At 41.6% G+C, this 26,258-nt stretch overlaps 1 protein-coding gene across 13 annotated transcripts in view; it reads right to left on the reverse strand.

Moving 5' to 3' along the window:
- Positions 1–26,258, reverse strand: part of LOC117239191 (cyclic nucleotide-gated cation channel alpha-3-like) — a 220,574-nt gene that overhangs the window by 158,741 nt on the left and 35,575 nt on the right. For 10 of the 13 annotated variants that reach the window (XR_004494380.1, XR_004494373.1, XR_004494374.1 and 7 more), the window contains exons 2-3: positions 17,462–18,155; positions 14,345–14,772 (exon numbers count right to left, since the gene is read on the reverse strand). Coding sequence is in view for 2 of the 13 variants with exons in the window: in XM_033504592.1 (XP_033360483.1) it covers positions 14,345–14,687 (343 nt within the window). In the remaining 11 variants the exon portion in view is untranslated. Of the gene's footprint in view, positions 1–14,344; positions 14,773–17,461; positions 18,156–26,258 lie in introns of those variants that run through there. The other 3 variants (XR_004494379.1, XM_033504591.1, XR_004494372.1) reach the window with 2 other exon arrangements.

Raw genomic sequence — 26,258 nt, forward strand, 5'->3', positions numbered from 1 at the left:
GTTGGACTAAACGACCTGAGTCTTTCGTTCTCCTTTTTCCAGTTCTATGATGAGCTTTAATCGAAATAACCGAGTAAACATTTGCCCTGGAGTTTCAATATATCCAGCCCAGAGGGGGCCAAAAATTATTGACTTTTATCCTACGCTTTCCATTTCCTTGCCCGTTCGTAGAACAATCTCCAGCCGATTATCGAATCTGCTTTCGAATTTCAAAGGCTTTTCAAAAGAAGGTAAAGTCGCGGCATATTTTCTACGTAAAGTGCACGAGTCGTGGTCTGAAACAATCTGCAGATGAACGTGTCTTACGATCGCGAATGAGAATCGCCGCGCGATCAACGCGAAAATTAGGCAAAGTAGGTCAGTCGGCAATTATAAAGCGCTCGTCTGCGAACCATTATCCTAAGATCTGTCATATCTATCCCACGAATGCTACTAATTGTACCTGTAACTTCGACTCAGACAATTGTCATTATCCATCTGCAGTTATAACGCGTAATCCATCCGAGTGTTCCGCGTATCAAACTCTTCCTCGTTTACGAAGAACATTTCGCTTTAACGGATTGATTAACCGCGCGAGGTAGCTTTCAGGGCTGATCGGCGACAATACGGCTGGTCCATTGAAAGCGTAAGCCAAATAAAGCTCGTGAAACGCGGGCTATTAACTCGGGCTTTTGTGGCGGCTGAACGCGTGCCTCTTTATCGAAGAACGAGCTGTGTCTCGTCGGGACGCTATCCGAGCTCCAAACTGCACCCAAAATCCTTGTAAAACGTCCCTCCGTCGGTGTGTAGCTGCGGAGAACGCGATTTACATATTCGCTCGGCAGCTTCCTGGACTCGAATCGTTCGCGTTTGCCACCGGTACGTGGATCGGTACGTGGGCGATCGTAAAGCTCGATTCCCACTGGCGTAGTCCAACGAGAACGACCGCTCTCCGTTGACGAGTCATCGATCGAGTCGAGTCGAGTCGAGTCGAGTCGAGTCGGGTCGAGCGAAAATCTGCTGACTGTTCCCTGATTCGACGTACCGCGATCGCCGCGGTGTGAATGGAGCTTTATGCGTCTCGTGGCAAGCGCGCCTCTCGACCGCGTTGTTGGTTCGAGTTGCGCGCTGATTTTACAGCACCTGCGATTTCGTCGGGGATCTGTTGGAAAATTAGCCGGGTCGAGCAATTCCTAAGACGCGAAATTTCCAGTTTCAAAGTTACACGATTCATATGCGGCAACTTCAGAAATGCCTGTGGTTCTTGCCACTTACGTAACACCAAAGTTTAATCTTTCCTATCCTGGACTTTCTTGGCCAACTGTGAGCGTACGCGTGACACGGACCATTTCCCCAATTTCGTGTACGACCTGCATAAATCAGGGCCGTATCAGACAGCGGGAATAATATACAATCGAGGGCCGTTGCGTGCGCTCCATTCCGGGAGAATTAACTCGCGCAACTTTGTCACCCGGTGTTTGATATTCTTGTAAGTTCGAGATGCTACATCTGTTACCGGAAAGCAAGAAGTACGCGGCCGAGCTGTCTGAAAAGCTCACAACAGTGGTCTCTGTCGCCGAAATAAAATCGCGACGATGTATCAGACATCGCGGTTCTAAGTTCGTGGTATTAAGAACGTGACAAAATAAAACAACGAAACGTCCATGCGATATCGCGGTATTAAACTCGACTGATTTTTCTTAAATCCGAACGAAAAGGTGAATTTGTCGATGCGCGGCGCGCTCCTGGACTTTGACGAGATCTGTTTTTAATCAGCTTGCTGTGGCGCGAGAAATATTAGAAACGATCGAATCTCAATGACCTTGAAAAAATTAAAATACCACGCAAGATCAAACTTCGTTTCCAACGAAATGATCAAAAACAGTCTGATTGAAATCCACGAGGGCGTCGCGTATCGACGAGTGAACCAATGAAAAAAGCCACTTGACAATAAAAAAAAAAAAACGCTGTATAATTTCTCTCCGATTACGGTTTTTATCGCGCTTTTGGCATCGCTGAAAATAGCAACGCTGTTCATTCAAATTCATCGTCTGTTTCGACGACTCTCGCTATTCTATTCTTTAACACAGCTCTGTTTAACGATGCTCAAGACTCCGCCGAATTTGGTGTAACAAGACGATAAAATCGTCCATATCCTTCGCCTATTTCCGGTACGTTGGAGTTTGCGTAGTTCTACAACATCGAGTGAGAATTTTCCTGGCTTGTTTAACGTTATATATCTTTAATTCTACTTTTGTGTCGGAGCTCGGGGCGGATAAAAATTTGCGTAATAGCGATTTAAAAGGACGGAGTGACGGCACGCGGTCTAAATTCCGGTTGAGAGGAAACGTTGTCGCGACAATGCCGGCTATGCTTGAAACGACTACGTTACGATACAAATGGAGCAAGCGTAAACAGCGAGTCAGGCAAGCGGACGAAAATCATGCTGACGGAGCGAGTGAATAACTCGTTGACAACTCGACAGTGCCAACCTAGGCACCGTGAAATCTCACAGACGATGTAGCTACAGCGGCAACTGTATTCTTCATCGACGATTGTTTGCGCTAGCGAAATTAACGAAGAGAAACCGTCGTGTCGAAACCACGCTAAAACACTGGCGGCTCCGTCTCCGGCTCTTTCAACGGGGATAGCAAATAGATTTATGAATCTGCGCGGTTCGCTTTGTAACGATTTCAAATTCGAACGTGACCGAACCGCGAAAGAACATTGGCCTCGCGCCAGTTACCACGAGATTCCTCGTGGCGAACGGCTCAAGCCGATCTCGCACGTTTCATAATCGCCGTCTTTTGCCACCTCGCTGTTGCATCGAGAAACTGTAACGTGCTTAAAACGTGCGACAAGAGACAAGCGATGACGAGTATAGTCGTCGGACACGGCTAACTGGCTAGTGCACGATGCCGGCCAGAGAAGCGACAGAAACGGAGAAGATCTTACGTTAAGAGGAACACGTCAACACGATAAATGGATAACTTTGTTAGGGGCAGTTCCCTTCTGTGAAAACGTAGCACATTGATCGTTTTGGATGTGAGATACGATAGCGGCGAGCCGATATAATGCGCGGTTTTCCATGTACGAAACCGAACAAATCAAGGCAACACACTAAATTCATGTAGGGCGGATTTTATCGACTACCACGTGGCGCGAAGCCAGTACAATTTATGAAGAATCCAGCGGTTTTGTTCGTGGTACTTGTCGTACCAGAGTGCAATCGACAAGCGAATGGATCGCGTCGTGGTTTTATTTTCGCCGCTAAAGTTACGGGCCAGCCGCATGACGAAGGTGAGACGAAAAACGTCAATGTAACCAGCGACTACACCGCCACGGAACCAAGCGATTTAGCGTTCGAGCCAGTTGTCACAGTGAGAATTCCGGCAAAATGTAACCTCTCGATCGTGTTCTCCGCGAGAAGGATGAATGGTTCAGGCTTTAGCAGCCAAACTTTGTCAAGATTTTCTGCCCATAAAAATGGGAGCTTTGTTAAAAAGATCTATAGAAACTACAAGATAAGAAGACAAATAAGACAGTCGGTCAATCTCAATTACTACAATTTTCCTCAGTTTGACAACTGACAATTAGTCGACATCGTAGTAGCGAACGAACCAAGAGAAGAGGTAGATAAGAAGGGAAAAAGAGTCGGACGAAACGAAATATCCGCGAGCGTAAATTTCGCGGATATTTCGGATACAGCGGGCCATTAATTTCCTTCGATTAGAAATTTCTCGGTGCGATACCAACGTTCGTGTCGTAACGGATGAGTCAGATGGAACAATATCTGACAGCGGTTAGGTCGCGTCGCCTCTAATTGCCTCAATTGCCTCAATTGCAAACAGCGTCGATCCTATAGGAAGTCAATCAGTCCTGCATGAGGAAAGCGGAGGAAGTAGAGCTTGATGATAACGCACATCGCCGTTCGTTAAAGGCTGTGCGGTTATTACAAAGGAATCTTCACGGTCGCCTTCAACTCCTGAAGGCGTTCGGAGTACGAAAGTATTGATCTCCTTCTATCTAACATGACACTAGCGTGATATCAATAGCAGCCGCGGCGAGAAAGCTATTTTAGAACGACCAGACTATAGAAGAAGGGAAATGGAGAGAGAATGAGCGGCTCGTCCTTTCGAAAATTGCCAACCAGAGGTCCTTTATAACGCGAACAGCGCGGATATTTATGCAAATTCGTACGGCGAAGAGTAGCGTGGTGCAATGGTATCTTTTTATTCTATTTCGCTCGTCGTCAACATTTTTTTTTGTTTTTTATACGCGCAAGAAACAAGCGTCCACAGGTCGAAATACGCGTCGTTGGTGCAGTTGGTTCGCGTCCGATTCCAATTTCTGTCTAGTTAAAATTTTCCGTGTGTGTCGGTTGTTATCGAGTAGGAACGCCAACTAATATTTCATTTCGTCGAATTTCGCTCGAGTTTGATTGGATCGGAATCGCCGGACACGAGTAAAACTAGACGCGTTAAGTGTTCGTTTGTGCGAGTAGAGACGCACTTAATAAAATCAAAAAACGAAGACCGACCCGTTTCGAGTGCTCCGATCTGTCTTTATTATTCCTGTCGTAGTATTTTGACCGAACCGCCAACGTCGAAAGAATGTAGAAAAAGAAGGATTAAAAAAAGCGCTGATGGATCCACGTCTGCAGGAATTTTGTTGTCGGTACGTTTCGGGACAACCTGATGCGTTTACATGAAAAAGAAATCGGGGAATTGCAGCCTTTGCGCGCCTAGGAAACTCACCGCCACAACTTTCTGTACTCTGAATCGTCAGCCACTTTGAACTATTTAACGCGTGCAAATTTCAAGTCGACGATATCCACGACAGTTTCGTTGAAAACAGATTGTTAACACTTTACACTGGTTCGCTCTGTACAGTACATTCTTCCGAAAATCATATTTTCAAGTTAGGCGAGCTAATGAATGTCCGAACAGGTCGAACGATTAATCGATTCGTTGATACACACGAGACAACATCTCGATAATAAAAAGCAACGTGGAATTTAGCGGAAATGTTCGCTGGATAAATGAATAAAAGTTTAATCAAATACATGCATGACGAGAGGCAAGACTAATGGACGTCGCTTATGCATGCTGAAATACTGTCAAATTTTGAGTTCAATGACGATGGAATTTGTATGGATAAATGTCACTTTCGGATTGCACGGGAAATGGAATATCGCAGAATATCAAGGTGATTGCTTACAATTTTCCTGATATACGATTATGTTTTATCAATCCCATTAAAAGTGTTTTATAGATACGCACGCAGCCGGATAAATTTATACGCAGTACAATAACGTGTACAGCGGCAATAATTTTCATCAGTTTCGATATCTCTCTTCTTTTCGCAGATACGGGAAAATTTTATTTGCGAACATCGTACGATATATACGAGATATAATAGAGAATATGGCAGTAATAATGTTCTTGCGAGTGGCGGGTGTTCGGAGACTTTCAGAAACTTTATCTCGATATTTTCAAATCGTTTGTCGCACTTTGTCAAACAATTAATAATCAGCTGATAGTATTTTTAGTAACTATTTATGAAAAGAGCGTCAACGGTACTACGACGACATATTAGAATATGGGATGGATAAATCGCAAACAATCGCAATTTCATTTTCGTCTGTAGATTCCACTCTATTCGACGCGGGCCACGCTGATTCAATTCGGAATCGATCGAAACAAGCGCAACTGGAATTGACCGAATAGCAAATCCAGGGCGCGCAACGAACGCGCGAAAAAATCATCAAGAAACGGATGGAGAATGAACGAGGCCAGATTATCCGATTGTCGATTTCAATTGGTCCGGTTTGCGTCCGCGGATCGCTTCGATCGAGCACAGACGCGGACGCGCACGCGGACGTGGACGTGGACGCGCGTAGCTGTTGTGCAGAATTAATGCGCGTCTGTCGCGAAATCGCATTAACGTCCACGATTTCTCATCTCTTCGTGTATCGTTAATAGCAACGGGGGCCTGGATGATTCGGTGACAAGATCATTAGCAGCCTGAGCGTCCATTACACGCTATCTGACTCGTATCGTTTGCCTGCACATTTCGCGCCGTATCTCCTTGTTCCACGCGTAAATGTTGAAGAGGACGAGCCATTTGAGAACTACGAACAGTGTTGGGCGCATTCGATTCTCAATTTCGAAACGATTCCACGCTTCTCGAAATTGTCGGAATTCCGATCACTTGGAACGCGATAAACACCTGAAGGTTTTGGAAATTCGAAAAGTCTCGAAAGTCTCGCAAGACTTGCCACCTTAAACTGAAAGTCTCCAATGTTTTGCAAACTCGATGCCCCGAAACTGCTGAAAGTCTTTTGTAAGACTCGATAGCCTGAAACTTTCGAAAGTCTTGAAAGTCTTGTAGATCCTGCGAGTCTTGCAAGTCATTCGCGTAAATGCATTTCTGATATCTCGAATCTCGTAGATCTTCTCTAATATTTTACGTCAATGATATCGTCTGGATCAATCATCGAAAATGTTTGTCAAATATCGACTACGCTCTAAACCCTAGCCTTTCGAGACTTGTCAAAGTATACAAGACCCACAAGAGACACATTCCATGCGGTTCTTCGTGCTGTTTTAAGTCCTTTTTTTATTCTATTCCGTTCTTTTTAAATTATATTGGTGAAAATAGGAATTTTTTCACGAATATTCGCGATATGTCGATAACTTGCAAGATGCACGTGTGACAGAGAAAATTACAACTTTAAGACGAGCGAAGAAAGAAAATTTGATAATTCTTGCGATTACGCGTCTCATTAACCATTGCCACCAATTGCGTATGGTGCCGCTAGAGCTGCGCAGCTCGTAGCAAATTGTTAACAACATTACCCGCTGTTATCTTCGTAATTATATTACATGTAAATTACTTTTGCGGTGCATAAACATCGTAAGCAATCTATCTAATTACTCACTTGCAGAATCGGTTGTATCAGTATGTAAATTGCACGTATAAACTTGGTGAATAGATTACGTTAATCTACGCTACTGCGCGCAAAATTAATCTTGCGTATTTAGTATTATGAGAGGATAATAGACGTGCGGTTGCCACGATATTTCGCGGCTCTTTAACGCTCTTCTAACCAACTTCGTATTAATTGAAAATTGAAGATTCTTTATCAACTTTCATTCTCCTCCGATAAAAAAGACAGCGCTTTTCTTCGACAGCCGTTAGTTGAAACGTTAGACAAGGGCAAATTCCACGGATAAAAATTAAAATATCTGCTAACCTAATGGTTTTTTCGGTATAAACGGGTTAGTATCAAAAAATGATCAGGCCCATCGAATACGATAAATTCTATGTCAAACATTTTTCGAGAAACGTCAATCGATAACCAGTTCATTTCGTATCGCAAACTTGGCGAGATTGAAAGATATCGATGCTGAAGAAAAATACGTAATTCGTTTCGAGTAACAACAGTAAGAGGAACAGTACAGGGACACACCGGTGAGCATAGTCGGTGGAACAGAAATGGCGGCAAGTTTGCCACGGTTTTCCATTTTGGCCGCCGGCGAGAGTGCTAACGCGCGAATTTGCAAATTATTTGGCAACTTTGCAGCAATGCCTGCAAGCGTACCTTCGTTTAATTACTCCCTTAAAATTTCACGTCCGGGTTTTGCCAGCACGGCCAAACGTCACGCTTCCATTCAACCGCGTTTACACAACGAACTTATTCGACTTGTTGTTGGTAATTAAGAAACAATGACGCCTGGCTCTACCAAGTTCTCTTGCAACTCCTCGAGCGAGCAATTTCCAAATTCTTCAAAATTCTGCCGCTGTGAGGGACAGAGTGGTTCGAAACAAATGCACGCGAGATTTAATGTACGCGAATATCCTAAGGCCGTAAAAATATCCATAGACCGTGGATGCTTGTACAAATCCGTATTTTTGTGAAGGTGACTGTTTAGAAAGACGTAAAATGGATAGAAATCGCCTTTTATACATCTTTGATTGCCACGTGCAGTCTTGGACGCAAGTCCAATTTCCTCCTGAGCCATCGGGCTGAAATAAATTCGATTCCAGCAGATTACCATTCCCATGACAGTAGCAGTGGCAGTATGTTAAAATGTTAATAACAATTGACACGTATCTAATGAATTCCCGATGCGACGCGCAATCAAGGGTTGCAATGTCTGCTGGTTCTTAGACCTAATTCCCTAGCGGCCTAATTACCATCCTGGCAGTCTCGTAGGCTATTAAGATGGACAGGATACTTGCGCATTGCCGCAAGTATTCTGTGTGGATTCATCGATGATTTATCAATTACGTCAACGTCGACCTGTGCCCAAGCTATGTACGCGATCCGTTGCATAAATAATAAGACAAATATGCTTTATAATTCAGCGGGTAAGCCGTTAAGAACGTGAATTGTGAAACCTGAACATTTCAAGTTACGCGATAGCTTTATTGCTGTATCCTAATTCATTTATTCGATATAGGACATTTGCCAAACGAGTTTCGTCCTTTAGGAAGTATCCAAACGTGCAAATTATTAATTATGCATACGAGTTATGTACTGTAGCCTGTTTGGAACAAGTATCTCGAGCGAGTTACGCGACACGCATGCTAGCGATTCAACGTCTTAAAAACAGATTAGCTTGCCTGAATTCAAACACTATCCAATGGGAGAGTATATAAAAAATTTACCTAACGTTTGTGTATCGGACGAACTGTAAATTGTCAGATGGTTAAAAAAGAAGAGAGAATCTTGCGAGTGAATAATTGGGAGGATTTTAATGCTTCGATCGATTGATATTGATATAATGAATGCTATAATAATCCATTCGCTCCGTCTTCCTCTGTTGCCAAATAATTTTATCGTGTCGGTTCTACTTCTTACTCCTACACAATAAGGTGTACGTTTGGTATTCGTTAAAAGTACATTCGGTACTTTCCAGTCGTTACCGTTCTCTAACGATGATGATGGTTATTACCAACCTTCGCAATCTTCTGTCTACAAAAAAATTCCGGCCGCTACGTTCGAACGCGGCAGCAAAGATCCTCCGGTGTGTCCGTAAAAACTAAACGACGGCAGGAGAAATACCTATCCCGCTAGCGTACAACCGAACAAACAAGATAGCCTTCGACGAGCCAAAAACTCCTTATGTACCCGCGGCTACGGTGCCTAGTGATGTACCGCGTTCAGCGTGAAACCGCTGGCCTAGAATATCGCGATGGCGGATAAATCAAGTCGAATAATTGGCGGATAGCATCTAGCGGCGAATTGCGGAGAAAAGTGCCGTCCTCTTATCGCACGTGTTAGCGAGATCCTCGCCAGGGGCATTACCGCGCTTTTATTATGTATACGTGCACACTCAGCAACGCAAACTGCAGCTTCCTTCGCTGATAGCTGCTCATGAATGCACTGGTCTCGCGCTAAATGCCTGGACATAAGCAGGCGCTGCTGCCGTAAAAATTAAATCTCCTATAGAGATCTTTGCCAGCTACGCATTCGACGTTTTTCTTCCTTTTAATATTAAAAGACAAAAGGCTGCGCACAAAAGAGGAATAATAAGGCGCAATAAAGGAGGAAAAAATGGAGTATCCGTGAAGATAGATCCGAGTTTATGGAAAGGAATGGATATTAGCAGGACGTTGGTAGAAAGAATTACACCTCTTCGATATTTTACTGGGAAGAAGAGACTGTGAGAGCGAAGGGCGAGGGCAGTTTGGTGGAATACGAGGCTCGAGGCAAGCAAGGGAGAGGAAAGTGACAAGATAATTGCTAGAACAAGATGTGGCAATTTAGTGAGTCTTAACAGGTATTGGTCGGAGGATTGTGTACGCAGGTGAGCGTTACGTAACAGTGGCAGGCGTACGTTAAAGCACGAGTTAGAGAACAGTTACGAGGGAAAAATTAAGGAGAAATAACGGTAGAAAATGAAAATTGTACTACGGATGGAGTATTGCGTGGAAGCAACGAGGGGAGGGTAGTCGATTGGCAGGGAAAGATGGAGAATAAATTAAGGGAAGTGAGTAGATATATCTCTGTGACGTTTGAAGCGATCCTACAGCTAACGTCTCAACTAAAGATACTAAATTAGAGTATGGAAGAGATGGAAAAGAAGGAAATACCACTTTTGGTAAGACTAGACACTATGGTTATCTGACTACGTAACGGAGATTCGCTTCTAGTGGCACAATGCGCCGAGTTTTCCTTGTGCTTTCTAAGCTTAATCCGAAAACTTGGTCAGAGTTCTTCCAGGCTCGTGCACGAAAACGTTTTAGCCAGCCAAGACAGCTTTCGCCTGAGTGTGTCCAGGCGTACAGGGATCCAGGATACTTAGCAAAGTCAGGACTTCTGTGTGCTCATAGGACGCTAGGTGCCGTTAGCTCGAACTTCCTCGCCAAAATGCTGACTCTTCTTGCGCGTCCTGTTTTAAGCTTATTAGGAACTAAGCGTCACAGTTAAACGTTTCGACGAGTGGAGGCTTTTGCAAGGGAAAATGAAACACAGCGACGTGAAAAATTACCGAAACCTTTTACGTAAAACGCGGATGTTTATGCACCTGACGTGCGTTAGAACGTACAAGTAAATTATGAGACGGATGTAAATATAATATACAACATACAGTTTCATCAAATCGGTACACGATCTTATTAAATTAATATCCGCGCAAATAGAAGACTGTCGTTACGTGCGGATAAAAATAGATTTCTCGAAAACTTAGATAAGGTACTTATATCTTAAATGAAGCTATCTGTTCGGAAATCGAGTTTCTCTCTCCAACATGCACATCCACTGCACCGAGGATGTCTTCGTACAGAGTGTCTTCCGACAGAACACTTAGGTACCTGTACGAACTTTCTTGCTCACTCTTCAAAGTGTCAGCCTTTAAAAGTCTCACAAGTACGGCAGCGAACTCTGCGGAAGTGTTATCGCCACGTTCCTCGAGATTCTTCGACCGACGGACACGTCCTAACTGAACACATCTACTTCCCACTTGCATACTTTAGCCATCCTTTGTAACGGAGATGTAATAGAAGTGGTCGAGATCCGCCCAAAAGAGGCGCTTCAAAAGTTTCCAATTTCGGTCGTGAACCTTTCTAAATGAGAATTCACGATGTTTACCCCTTCCAATATATTGCTTAAAGAACGTTTCGTTTTATCGGAGAGACGAGTATATATTTCCAGGTATCGTTAACTTTTACCTCGGTTTTTTTAGTGAATTTTTTTAATGAATTAGTTACCGGTACTGTGGTTTATCGTTACGAACAAATAAAATTTCTTTGCATAATAGGGAGAGGCAAATGTTTCCGTTGACCTAATATTTTCCGTGCAGAATGTCGTAACATAAAGAAACGATGTACCGTATGTTCGATTAATTACTTAAATTACATAATTGTCCCGCAAATTATTCCTGTACTATGCACGACACTATGTACGTACGTATTACCGAATGATATGAAACTAGTACACCTAATATACCTAATTAACGAGCATGTATCGTAAAAGGAATAATTAAACGACTGAAGTAATGTACAGCGATAAATAATAATAATAAAATTAAGAAATACTATTCGTATCCAGTGTAGAAGATCGCAATAAAGCACTTGTCGGGGATTAAAAGAACTGAGAGTATCGTTGGCAAGGATGGCTCTGCTGCATGAATTATTCGTCAGAAAAAATGGAAATCTACGGGACAGGGAATCGAAATAAACCCCTACCTTTTATACCGTTACGCGTAACGCGGTACAGAGAAAGTCACGAGCATGTGCGACATGCACGTGCAACCGTACGATGGCGCATACCTTTTTTCACGGGAATTGTTCAACAAGAAAGTTTCTCTATGGAAACGCAGAGGCAGAAAAATTTCTGGAAACTTACGGACCAGTAATTTGCGAATCGCGAACTGCCTTTTAGCGAGAAGCGGATATATCTATTTCACAAGCTTGGATACGCGTTCAAAGGGACCAGGTATTTGAAAATTTAACTGTTAGCGAGCAATGGAGCAAATTCGTTCTTTCTCGTAGCTATAGCTGCACGATTTTAGAATACTGTTTGTTACGGAAGAGTGACAACCGTTTCACAAATGCAAATATTCTACGTTTCCTCGCTATCGTTTAGCTTTTTCCCCTTGTATAGCGGAGTGTCTTGGTTATCCGAGTCTCGTTCGACCGAAGCTCCGAGATGCTTTGAACTTTACCGTAACTTCATTTTTTCCCCCGATAGTTTAAGAGTGTGAGTTAAGAGCGAAGTTAAAGAATACAAAAGCGTAGATAATCAGGTACCGTTAAAGCAGTTAATCAAACTTTCGATCCATTAAATAGTTAATTAAAGTTAAATACGTGTACAATGTTATCAATGTTATCAAAATGTCTTTTCACGGCGTTAATGCACAATTTATTAACAGCGATGGACCCCTCTGTTATTCTATACCGTTTGTATACATCGATATTATTGCCATACGTGGAGTGGCTGACACGTACGATAAAATCAGATATTGCAGCGGAAATTACATTGAGAATTATCAAATTTTGTTTACACTGACTGATACAATATTATCACAAACCACATTAATGGCAAGTTTATTAATACGGTTGCGAGTGAAACAAATTTATCGAGATTAAGGAGAAATTTGTAAGTGTGTAATTCAAGAGTTTGCTCATAAACGGCGAAGATATTTATGCAAATGTATATTTTTACATGATATCAAGATGTAACGAGATTGATTTTATTTATAGAAGACTTTAGGCCGGTAAATATTTATTTTACATAGTTGCATATCTTGCGCCTTTCATTCACGTTCGTCGTATTTATCTGATAAAATCCAATACTATTTACCAAAGTCTTGGAGAAAATTAAAAGTGAGGATGTGCACAAACGTTATGGATGTTAACGAGTAATTACGATTAATCGATACATTAGTCGTTCTACGAACAAGTCTATTAAATATTGGTACTCGGAAATGCGAAAGGAAAAATTATGACGAAATAAAATACAGTTCCGCGGAGAAATTCCAGACTTAAAACTGTATCACGAGTCGGTGAAATTTGAACAGGTAATTGAGAAGCTAATTGCTACCGAGAGAAATTTAAATACGCCATCGAAACACTGTGTTTTAAAATTACAAATGTACGTTCGATTAAAAATTAAATAGAACGAGAACAAATATTTGTTGGAGAAAAATTTTACGTTATCGGAGCTACTGACACGATCTTCAATTTTTCTTTCAGTCGATTCAAGAACGGAATCGAAGTACTTAGGAATCGTGTTTACTCGATGAAAGATTAACGTGGGAACTGGTCGCATAAAACACGTGACGAAGGAAGTAGCATGGCGAGAAGAAGTTCATACGATATACAACTTTGTATGTGTTTCCTGAGAACGATTGCTGCACGAACGAAGAAGCTGTATAAGAAGCAACTAATTCGATATATCATCAATGATATATAATAACTTGTCATCGACTGTAAATTACATACAACTACGCGAGAATCGGTTTGAAAATATTTCGAGGACCGTCGGATAAATTTGATATACGAAGGTACGATTATATCCTACAGAACGAGAAAAGCGATTTAAAACATCCTGTAACGCGAGCGTTCCTTGTGAAGCACAACATTGTCAAAAGAATTTGATACGATATGATCCACTTGCTTATGGAAATCCCGGTCTGGATAAAAATTGGAAAGGACCGTCTGTCCGCTCTTTCCACAGTCTCTTTTGTTTTAAGAGCTGGAAAAGCAAGTTACGCGCATTTATTACCATTCTAAAAGAAAATTCAAATTATTCGATATACACGTAGGAATAAAGCTTGGGAATAGTAAAATACACCTGAGATTTGTACACGTGTTACGTGGAATAAGTATCGGGCAAGTATTTTGTTCTAGTGCAGCTTTTATCTAAACCTGCCGTTTCTGTAACATCAACTGCATAGTATGATATAAAAGTTTAATAAAACCAAACAGATTAACTTCAGCTAAGATGGATGACACGACACGTCAAAATATGGGCGAGCTACGAACAAGCAAAATAGATATTATTTTCAAGACAATGGCCAATTCTCCGTTTAACTGGTAAATTACAATACGCTGAAACAACCAAATAAAGGCTCGCAGAAGTACAGACAGAAGTAATTTAGTCGAGTAACTACCAGTGTCACTTATACGTAGGATGGTTTAGTATCTACGTCGAAAGTGTGAGGAATTAGTACACAGTCGAGTTACAGATGTGATTAGTGGATTACTAAATCGCCCACTACTCGACTAAATTACTGAACATTTTACTAAACCACTCGATTAAATGTTAACGTTCATACAGGACAATTTACTAAATCACCGAACGTGTCTGTACGAGCCACAGCAACGATAGGATACTAGCGATACTACTTACCTGACTGGGCTCCATGCGCAGGTGCAGCGGGCGCAGGGGGCACCAAACCTGCGATGCTGTAAAGCGTTTGCCCGCTGCCATACTTGAGGCCGCCGCAATGACAGGGGGTCGTGGGGGTGGGAAGGCCCTCGCTGCCCCTGATGGCGGCACCAACCACCGAGATCTCGTCGAGCTCGTGACCGCTATCGTAATGGCACAATCTGGTCGCGCTGGTGCTCGCTCCGCCGCCACCGCCGCCGCTGCCTTCCCCTCCGCCGCCATCCCCGCGGCCACCGCCGCTGCCCCTGCCACCCCCGCTGCGGCCGCGAAGCGACTGCACCAGCCGCTTGGCGCCTGAAGACATTCCACGGAGGTGATCCAGCCTTCCGGTCTTTTCTTCTTCCTGTCTTCGCCGAACCCGCCCCGTCTACAAGCCCGACGATATCCACCTACGCATTTTAAATTACACGCGTTAGATTTTAGATTACAGGCGGCGCTCGTTTTATTTGCGCGAAACAACAGTGTGTATTCCGTAGAGATATCGAGATGGAGTGCGCGCCAGAGAGATGAAAAAGCGGCACAGCGATAGGAAAAGAGCACGGAGGTCTCTGTCTCTCGTGTCCTTGTCTGATAACTAGCAGATTGCGGATTTTCATGTATCCACGACACTACGTACTTGGTGGGTAAAGCAATTTCTCTGTCGCGTCTGTACCATTTTTAATTATGTTCTCGAAAATACGGATTTGCATAAAAATCCGCAGTCAACGAGCAACGTCAGTGTGCGTGCCTGATTAAATAAGGACACAAGGCACCTCTACGCAGCCTTTTCTTTCTACTTGCATGTCGCAGCAGCCATTTACACGGTAACATACGACTCGCGTGCTCTATCTTTGTGTATGGCGTATTCCGATCGCGGGGGAGAAACGTGTCGAGTATTTGGTTAGGCTAAGACGAGAGGGCAGGTAGAATTTAATTTGTTCGGTATTACATCGCGGTGGTGATCATCAGAGTTACTGGTTTGCGAAACGTTTCGTTGCATTTTGCGTGTATTCGCGACTATTTCTTTGAAAGTAATTTAAATCTGCATTGTTTGCGAGTCGTTTCGCAAGTCCTGACGTTTTTCTTATTAAAAGTTTAACGTGAAAATATTGGAAAGAATTATGAACTCGATCGCTAATGTTCCCTCGTTTTCTACCGTAGCTTTCCATTTAAAAACTAATTTGCCTGCGCCTCTTGAAACCTCGGTATTTCGGAGTTTCATCAGGAATTGTCGTCGCGGAATTTTCAAAATGATCTTTCGCCTGTCTTCGTACGTAGAAATTAATTTTCATGAAATTTTCGCCGATTAAAAATGAAGTATCAATCAAGTATTTTTATGATAAAGATTACACCACAGAACAATATCTTCGTTGGAACTTTACCCAGTTGCAAAATATCCTCTCCATTTTTGCATATTTCGTTATTAGGATAATTGTTAGCGGATTTGTAATTAGCACAATTTCGAAAATACTGTTTTCGAGAGACGTCATTCGTTTGGAGATATAAATTGGTGTATTCGCGTTAATGAACGAAATGGAATAAAGGTAGAAAAGGTACAACAAATAGAATAATTGATTCGTGGTGGATATTTACAACGGTTTTGAGCAGTTAATTTGCTTTGATAAAACGATCAATTTATACGCGTCGTGATTGGATCACGCTTGCTAGAAATCAGACTGTTTCTGCACTCGTAAATAACAATACAGGTAGAAAGTCTGGTTTCAGATTTCATTAAAAAACCGTACAGACGAAAAACCAATCTCTTGTTATTTCGTATTTTTGTTATAACTTTTTAACAAACCAACTACGTTCCTATGTTCATATAATATTTTTAAGCTTCTTTTTCGTACAAAACATACTAGCAGCGTTAGGTACGATAACTGTGGCACATCCTGTATACTTGATAACGTATGCATATGTTTCTGAATCTTTGATTAAAAATTATTACATTTTATTACATATTCGCTATATACGCGATCCGGAAACCAAGCTAATTTTAGTAATTTTAGAGTAGATAATCAGTATTTATTTATTTGTTCAGAAATCACACGAATAACTGGAATGTAATTGATATGAAAAAAATTAATTTGATTAGTTACTTAAATTCGAATAGTATAATTTTTACAATATAATTGATGTTTATTTGAATAATTTACTCGGAAAAATTTTATTACGATTTTTTATTAATACGCGTAACTAACTTCACCGTATAACAGATTCTTTTGATGCAAATGAGGCTGCTAGTATGTATTTGCAATGAAATTGTCGTATTTTCTATGTACATCGTGTGTGCGTTATGAACGTGTGACTATTACTAAATTCCTTCAATCGTTGATAATTTCATGATGCATTCCATAATCCGGAATATCAAAATTGAATATTTTAATATGGAAATTAATTTCGCAGATACTAATCGCTATAATTTATATTTCGATATTGGAAGTTTAACCAACTTATTGTTAGTTAGTACATAATTCATGTTCTGCGAGCCACATTTTCGATTATATTTTACGTTAATCTGCGCTTAAATTAATTTATATTGTATTTACACGTTAAATTAATTAAGCATACTTATCGAGTTAACGAAAATTGACTTTTCTCTGTACGTATTGTATTTTAAATAGATAAACAATGCGTGTGTATGTGTAAAGTATGTTCTATTAATATAAAAAATAATAAATCTTGTTAATATCGTAAAATATTCTTCCATTGTGTTGTGAAACAATGAAAGACATTTTCTACATTTTCTTATAAACGAATGTCGTCTTTCTTTGTTTTGCAATCTCGTTTTCCTCGACGCTGTATTGCATTCAAGAAATAGGAACGTTGTCGCTACAGAATTTTGTAAAGTCTACGAAATGGAACAGACAAGAGAAGCATCTCGGATCACTTGTATAATTTCCTCGAATTAAATCCGCTGAAAGAGTCGCGTGACTTATCAAATACTCTAAAATCGCTCGACTTTCTCGAAATCTTCTGGACACCTCGAGATTTGTTTTCTTAGATCGTCCGCTAAATTAAACTATAAGAGTTCCTATTTCAAAAATTTCATCCGAAATTTCAACTTAACAAACGAAAGAATGTAAAAAGTAATCTCACCGAGCGAGGATATCCGTCGTCTCAGTGATAGTCTGCTAATTGGGAGTTACCAGCGACGATAGCCACGCACACACAACCGCCACCGGTGTCACCGGTCTAAACGCAGAATCACGTTCATGTTCTCCGTTCTTCCCGGTATCCACTTGCCTCTTTACGCCCGAAAACTCCAAACTCCGATTCCACTAATCCTAGACAGAGCCACGCGTCGCCTGTGCGCTCGCTGGCCGACGACGAATCCACGATCGCCTCGACAGCATCACACGATTGCCGCTCGTGCTTTTCTCGTCCCGTCAACGGACGACCCTCTTCTCGCGAACCACGTTAAAAGGAAACGCCGCCGACATGCCACGAGTACGTCGCAAGAAACGCGATGTTCGATGGAATTCACCACACGTACGTCCCTCTTATTTCCCTCTTATTCTCTTTCTTCTCCCTTCCTCCTCCTTCTGCTTATTTTCAACGTTGACTAATCCTGTCGCGTTGAAGGAACACGCCGTGCAGCCAGACTCTTTAAGGGACAGCAGCCGTGCAACAAGTGTCTCGGGTCACGGCACTCGTGTCACGTGCTTGCCTTCTTCGACGAGCTGCTGCTGCTGCTGCTGCCAACCACTCGATGCTCCCCTTCGTCCTTTGCTCTCTTCGCAACGATCACGATGCTTAACTTCCGTCAAAGCGCTGTATAGCGCGATGGTACCTGAAAATGGTGCGGATGAATCAGGTTAGAGCACGACAATTCGCTGACGATGATCGAGCCGAGCGGCAATAGGTTCGTGGTTGTGCTTGGAAATTTAGCGATCGGTGTTTGTCGAACGTGGGTTTTGGGCAGCAGAGTGAAAGGCAGGGAGAATGAAATGCAAATTATCTATGCATGTATATGTAGCTGTAGACGGCGACGAAAGTATCGATGTAAAAGTGTCGAGTAAATACGTATCAATGAAGTTTTTTTTAAATACGGCTCGTTTATAAGGTATAAATATTAACTTTTATTATTTACTAAATAATCTATGCACTATAAGGGATATAGGTAATATGCTACCGATAATGTACTATAAGGACAGAAATAAATGGACAGGTAGTGGAAGTAGATGTCAATGCAGTTTATGTACTATGTACTGTGCCATATATAAAAGTGAAGTATATGATACTGGTACTAGTTCGATTAAACTTCATTCATATCTACTTTCGCTACCTGGCCGTTTATTTTTGTCGATTGTATAGAATTATGCATATACATACATATATATATGTGTCGTGTATACAAGGCGGAAGAACGTAAAGCACTTCTATTGTCTCTTTCATACGATGCAAAAGGTTTTTCGAAAGAGGAGTTAAATCGCCTACTAAAAGCTAATCATCTTCCGACAGAAATAGGTTGATAACCGAACCAAGACGTATAGATTAATGTATTGGAAGATGTATGGTTCGATAGAAGAAAATAAAGTTGACGTTTGCGTTTATACCTGTACCACGGTCGTGGCAGAATCTTCGTGCACAGGGAAAATCAGCAGCAGCTTTGCATTGACGTACTTCGTTAAGTAGAAACGAAATTAAAGCACACACACACACACGAAAGAGGGAAAAGGAACAAACAAAACGGGAAACGTAAAAAAGAAAAGGGAAAGAAGAAACTTGAACATTTGTACATTCAATTGCATCACGTCGCACGCCATTCAACTAACTCACTGCGCAGTGTTATCACGCTAAACGTCGCTCATAGAATACAATAGCCGATCGCGTCAAATTCAAACGGCATTCGATCACAAACTGCAAAAGTGTTACTCACTAGCCAGATGGAAAGCTAGCTATTGAAAACCTAAACTGGACATAAACAATTTTTCAATGCGTTTCTTAATGCTAAAAGAAAGCAAAGTAAATGACGAGACTGTAGGAACTCCATTGCAAGAATTATGGAATAATAAAATCGCACAATGGCTCGAGAAGGTTCGTTGTGGAAATTGTTCCGATCAAATACCATTTATGATATTTCGAAGAAGCTGGGTGCGATTAAAATTTTACGTTTGAAGGGGAAACATTTCGCATTCACCGATAAAACGTTTTACAGGAAGATTCATCGTCCCTTGCATCAATTGTTAACTATTCGCCTCTAAATAGAAAACAGAATAGACAGGCAAACACTGGACGACGTAAATCTACCAACAATTATTAACCGCGCTGTTCACAAATTTACCCTGTTCCTTCGCCCTCCAAGCTAATGCATCACACGTGGCTCGTTTAGAAGCGGCTAATATATCTTGTTCATAATTTGTGGCAGCAAATTTACGTGGTCGGGTCTTGCGAAGTCACGCTAATAGGACCCGCCGTTTCAGAATCGGATACTCGACGCTGATGAGCGAGTAATGAGTCGAGGATTAGAAGAAGCCTCGAGAAAATGGCTAATATCAATTATCCGTTGTCCCGATCGGACAGGAGGAAGGCTCGTGTGTCAGGACCATTCCGAGCAACGGTTAGCGAATCGACTCGGCTGAGTGAGTCGTGTGATTTGATATTAACAAAACAAGGGTTTCGGTTACGCTCGTTTAGAGGCAACGCTCTGCTGGGGTACGGTGAATTCTAGAGTTACCTCCGGACGCATTAATAAGCCGATCGATTAACTCTGCCTTCGAATTCGCCAGTATCTGCTCTCCGTGGACCAATTTCCATCAAACTGCATCGACATCGCGCACCGGTTAGCTTCAAGTTCTCTCGTAAAATTTCCAACTGTTTCCAAGAGCGCGAAATAGTACGAGTGTGTCTATCTTTTTCTTGGGGAGCGAAGGAATACGAAGATCACGGGGGTAGAACACGATAGATACGTTTTTGTCGAGTTCCTGATTTTTGTATCACTTTATGGTCAAATTATGGGACAGGAGAATTTTTGAAGCAGATGGGGAAACACGTGTTTAGCTTTGAAGTCGTTTTAAATGAAAAACGATAGAGGAACATTAAAAAAACGTTGCAAAGAAGGTATTACAGTGCAAAAGATCTTTTCTATGTATGTATTTATTATTTCTAAACGTATGCATTAGTTTATGCGTTGCGTATAATATGTACATTGCTATACATAGATATTGTGATATTTTTGTTCTTTTAAAAAATCTTTAATCCTAGACAGTTAACACGACTGTGTTTCTTCTTATGTTCGGTGTTACTTCCATTTTCTTTTTATCGTGCAACGTTTAGTTGATAGATTCAAGAAGTTTAATCAAGCGTTGCATAAAATGCTCGAGGCTGCATAGAAATCGTACAAAGCATTTTTATAAATCCTGCGATTTGACTCGTAAAAGATTCTCCGTCGATATTTCCACACAGTGCTTTCGTCTCGTGAATAATACAAAATTTTCAATCACGCGACGAGATTGCCGAGTCGTCTTTCACAGATAGTCAGAATTTCGTTACATATTCCGTCGAATTTCATTCCGTTGAGTGCAACACCCTCCAGACACCACTTTCAACGCCAACAAGTTGTTTTCTCGACTTACATCTACATTATGTCGTTACACCTTTTTCCCTATCCAGTTTCCTGCATTCGTCCATGCGCATGACAAATCGTGGTCAACAAGTTACTGAATACGTTTCGTGAAACGCGAGACAAAACGAAAAATTCGGCACACGAGACAAAAGGATAACTTTAAACGGAGAATATTACTCGCAACGTTTTACAAAAATAATAAAACGAAGAGTGGAGGAAGAGGGGAAGAAAAGAAGTGCTTGAAGTAATGAGAAATCAAAAATACGAAACGCCCCAAGCAACGTAGACCTGCATAATTATTTAACTTAATTTAATTTAACGTAATTATTTGTTATAATTTATTGAAAGTACCGAGGACACTCATATCATATATTGCACATTGATCGTTGTATCGTACTCTCGTGTGTGTAAGATTTTGTGAAACTTTACGCAGTTTAATGCAGTTTAAGGATGTCTATCTTGTTACGCTTCTGATATTCGTCGTTTCTATGATCGCTAAATCCACGAAAGATCTACAATCGTCTAAATCCTGTTGCTACGCTACACGCGTAGATTCATCTTCGTCTCACACGCAAATTCGTTCATTATTTTTGCCTTTACGTTTCTCCCTTCAGTCCGCGCGATTCGCCGATCAAAATAACGTTCTTGAAAGTGGAAGTGGAAAATACCAAAATGTGTGTACATTTCACGAACGAAAATCATTGTGGGGACGATCGTTGCCGGCACCGAAGATCGCGGACACAGAGGAGAGAGAATGGACAAGCACAGTGAACACCAGGGACATTCAGCTGTCGCGTTCAGTTGGCTTGACGTATTATTTCCACCTATTATTCTCGCGTTGCGTATAAAAAGGGCACTGACAGTAGCGACGACACTCGACAATCGTGATACGGGCAAAAGCCCCAGCCGACGATATATCGAATTATTCCGCGGACAAAGAGCGGCGAATATCTCGACGTAGATAGCGGAAAAGCGTCGACAATCGCGACCGCTTTTGTCCGAGTTATTTCTTCGCGAGATAACCGGATATTCTCAATCTGTTTCGAACCGAAGGAACCAGATATGTATCGTTTATCGTAGGTGACTTGGACAAGGAAATTCCTCGGATTCAAAATATCAAGAGTACCATAAATACCAAGTGATTTATCTTAACAGAGAGTTACGTACACACGTTTATATGAACCGTATAAATGAAAACTATTTTGAGATTATTGGGCTTCTATTAATAGGAATATTCGTGTTGGAATTGAAAGTAAAGATGATGGTGCTTTCATCTGGTTATCCATATGGATATCCATATTTCTAAAGTTTACGAATCGTTTGAAGATATTTTACACCGATTTCTCGTGGAGAAAAATTCGTCGAGAAGCTGCTTAGCCCACATTCACGTTAAAAACGTTTAGAAACGGCTCGTTTCTCAGATACATATTTCTCGAGAAAGATAACAGGGAAAACGGTAGAGTCAATAATTGGAATGTAAATTTCGCGAACCGGCCACGAAGGAGCTTCGTGTAACGTGCGTACTGGCCGTGATCGATCCATTGGCGATGGATACGAAGCAATAGACGTTCAATGTACAACGTTCCAATGTTTCGGAACGAGCTGATTGCAAATGACTGAACAGCGACAAGGGATCGCGCTTCCGTTTCTCGCTTGTCGATGAATGCGTTCGTATTATCGCCGGATGATTGAGACGAACTCGGCCGTTGCCCATTCGGTTTCGCCGAATTAAGCGCAACATTATCGGATAAATTTCTAAGTATGTGCTGTGTTATACGTGCGTACGTACGCGGAAGCGACATAACGAGGTCGTAAAATCGGTCGGGCGTTCAGATTTACATGTTTTAAGAGCGAAACGCGCACAAGTTGACACACTTTAGGGAACACGAGGAGCCAAAAAATACGCGAAACAGCAGAAGGCGAAAAGAAACTGCTTCAACAACGTAGAAACGAAATGATGCGATCGATTTAAATCGTCAACTCGGCAAACTTTGGTAGATAGCGACCGATAACTTGCGATAGAATCCCGCTTGTCTGTACAATGTACAATTTAAGTGACCAATTTAAAGTGACAAGGCATCGACCGACGTGTCGTGAGACGCTTGCAATTGCCTGGAATCTGTACGGCGACGAATTCGAATCGCTTCGAACTTAATTCGAGTCTTAAAACTCCATCAATTTTGAATCTTAATACGTCTAGTATGTTCAAAATGTATATAAAATAGACGAGAGGAATAATATCTGTTTAGGAACCAATTTATCATCCATTTGGCAAAGTTCATGAAAGTATGGAATTTTCTGGGTTGGCAACTAAGGAAATGCGGATTTTTTCAATACCAATTAATGACAAAATCCATTAAAATCTCTCGAGTCTCGATCGTCTTGCGAGTTTCGGTGCGGGATATTCGAATATTCTTGGCTCGAGAGTGTGGGAGTAGAAATGAGAGTTTGAAAGTAGAATCCCTATCGAGCTCGGGGTAATACGTGTAGGCGGCTATACCGTGCTCGCCATTACTCACGATTACGTCGTAACGAATATCATATATCGCGTATTAGAGTGATTTTAATACTTTAGTTTCGCTGAAGTTCGTTCGTTAGAAATTCTCCAAATTGTACCTTAGAAATGAACACGTTGCCTGTAGGAGAGCACGATGTCTGACTATGTAGGTACTTGTTCTACTTGATTCCATGTTGTCGCGTCATGACTAGTAACGAGAAAGGAATAAGAAAACGAATTTTCGATGGACCCGATTTGAAAGAGAAAATTGTTAGTCATACTCTATTTAACGAAGAAAATTATTAATTACTCTGGTCGGCGATGTAAATGTAGTTTATCTTTCGACGAAACGAATACTTTTGAAACGTAGAAGCATCGAGGGAAGACAAAAATACGAGTTTTATTACCTTTTCTATTCCTAACGTGGCAAACGAGATACTGCGGAACATCCCTCTACGTAAAGCATTATTTATCGACTACCGTTGCTACTACGTGACAGTTTCGAGCACGCTAAATTATTAGTCTTAAATAACGCGTGCATTGGATTCTGGCGGCTCGTAAAATTAATTTACGCCACACAGTAATTCTGTTGTGTGCGCTCTGAATACCCCAACTTAATCTAACGTGATTCACGATCGTGCATCTGTATTACTCGTCTTTAAATGTCACGGCTTCCAGGACGCGACGCGAGCACAAAGAGACTACCGCTTCCGAGTAATCTACCGAGTGTCTAAATGAATAGCTGTCTACATTATTTCTAGTACAGCATCCGAACTTCAGAGTATTCGGCGCTGGAATGACACCTCTTAGGCTCTTTTTTGACACTCTGACGGCTGCGCGTTTTGGCGTACATCTTCGCTGCCAACCACTGCCACTTTTCGTTCTGCTATTATCCGATCAAGATACGCTCGAATCCATCATCGTCGTCCAATCCTTCTCGTATCATCTTCCTTTATTTTCTACGCTTTTGTACGCTATACGGATTTACTTATTTATTTTCTGACTGTTCCACACAGTTGCAAACGTCATTTCCTGATCGTTCATACTCGTAGATGTCCGGTCTTTTCAGTGGCCGACTCCCTAAAAATTCCAACTGTTGTTAAACGAACGATACGACGTTCGACAACGTTCTGTTGTAAAATTGCAACCGCGTATAACATGCAACGATGTTCTATTGTAAAGTTGTCGTCACGTACAATATTTAACAATGTTCCAAATGAAAATTACGTCAGCAGATAGAATGTATCTGTGAATGGAACCTGTATCGAAATATAGGGTTCTTTTGTCATGAAATGATTACTCTGTACCGTAGATACACGGATGCGTGATTTTCGTTCATTTTTGTTCGGCTACGTTAGGAACAAAGGATTGTTTTAAACTCTTTTCATGGAGAAAATGTAGTGGCTCCTGCGGCATGGAGAGCTGCCAAGGACCATTTAATTAGGAATTTAATCGAACTTGGGCAGCGCTGCGCTGCAAGCACGTTGTTTAACGATAAGCTCTCATTTGTTTACGAAAACCCCTGATATTTACGCTGCGTCAGTTAATTCAATGAAAATACGTAAAATATGAGCCCACTGTATACATATTATCTACGCTTGTTCATCGCCTCGTAATTCTCCAAAAACCTGATATTTTTGCTGATAAACTGTTGGACTAAAAGTTTTACTGTCAAACTCTAGACCAAGAACTGTATAATTCTCATTAAGTAACACGAGAAACCGATTACTTCCCTAACGACAGCAGTCTGAATCAAAGTAATAGCCTGTGTAAAATATTCTCGTTCGTTTCTCAAGCTATAGAAAATTATCTGTTCGCGCGCTCTTTGCGTACAGTAGGCCAAAAATGTGGCAGTACTAAGTTTCATGTTAAAATTAATTCATTGTCCCATGAAAGCAATTTTTCACGCAATAGCGTGCATACGTATAAATAAGGACGTTTCGTTCGCACAACTCGCGTGAAATATTACGCCAATTAAGTGCGCTTATTATTTTCTCCCGAATTCTATGCGCGCGCATTAAAAGTTGAACGATCGAACACAGAAAGCATCGATTAACGAGACAATTTCCAGTGACCGAGACACGAAAGCAAAGGCTACTTTTTCACGGTAAATCATCCGGCTCTCTGGACGCGATTCGTGCTCGTTTAAAAACGTCAATGGTTGAAACCATCTCTCCACCCTGTTTGTAACGCAGTTTTGCTCGTTGCTGCTTTGAGGTAAAGTAGCCGAAACAGCAATTCCACGGTCGAGCCGTGACGGCGGAGAAAAAATTGCAGCGCAGGCGAGTTTCTTCGGGCTAATGCGACCAATAAAAGTATCGCGTAAATACGGCCTTACACGGCTGCGCGATATTTTGCATTGGCTGTTTTACGACTGGCACCGATATAAGTATAAACATCGATAAAACATCGATAAAACGTCGATAAAACGTCGCGGCGTATTCAGCCGGAGTCACCGAGCGTAATGCTCGCAGGATATCTCAGCTAATGGAAGATCGCAACGATAACCCAATCCGAATGCAACGCGATGCGATTTAATGAGCCGCCATTTATACACGGATACGGAAGTTCCGGAGCAAAGTTGAATTTATGAAGCTCGTTGCTGGTAATTCCAAAATGTATGGAAATGTATGAAAATAAATGTAAAACGTAGTAGAATGCTGTAGCGTGAAACGACATAACAGACGATCGTCCGATCGACGATAAGCGTAGGTTGGTTATGACGAGTCCACGATAATTTCCAAGTTACGCCAAACACATGGTAAATCGTACCGTTGTGCCGCGATTTTCCAGCAAAGATAGGGTCGCAAGGTGCGCGACACGACCAACGG

Source organism: Bombus vosnesenskii, unplaced genomic scaffold, assembly GCF_011952255.1.
Source record: "Bombus vosnesenskii isolate JDL3184/JDL3185 unplaced genomic scaffold, Bvos_JDL3184-5_v1.1 scf7180000013883, whole genome shotgun sequence".
In the NCBI taxonomy this organism is placed as follows: domain Eukaryota; kingdom Metazoa; phylum Arthropoda; class Insecta; order Hymenoptera; family Apidae; genus Bombus; species Bombus vosnesenskii.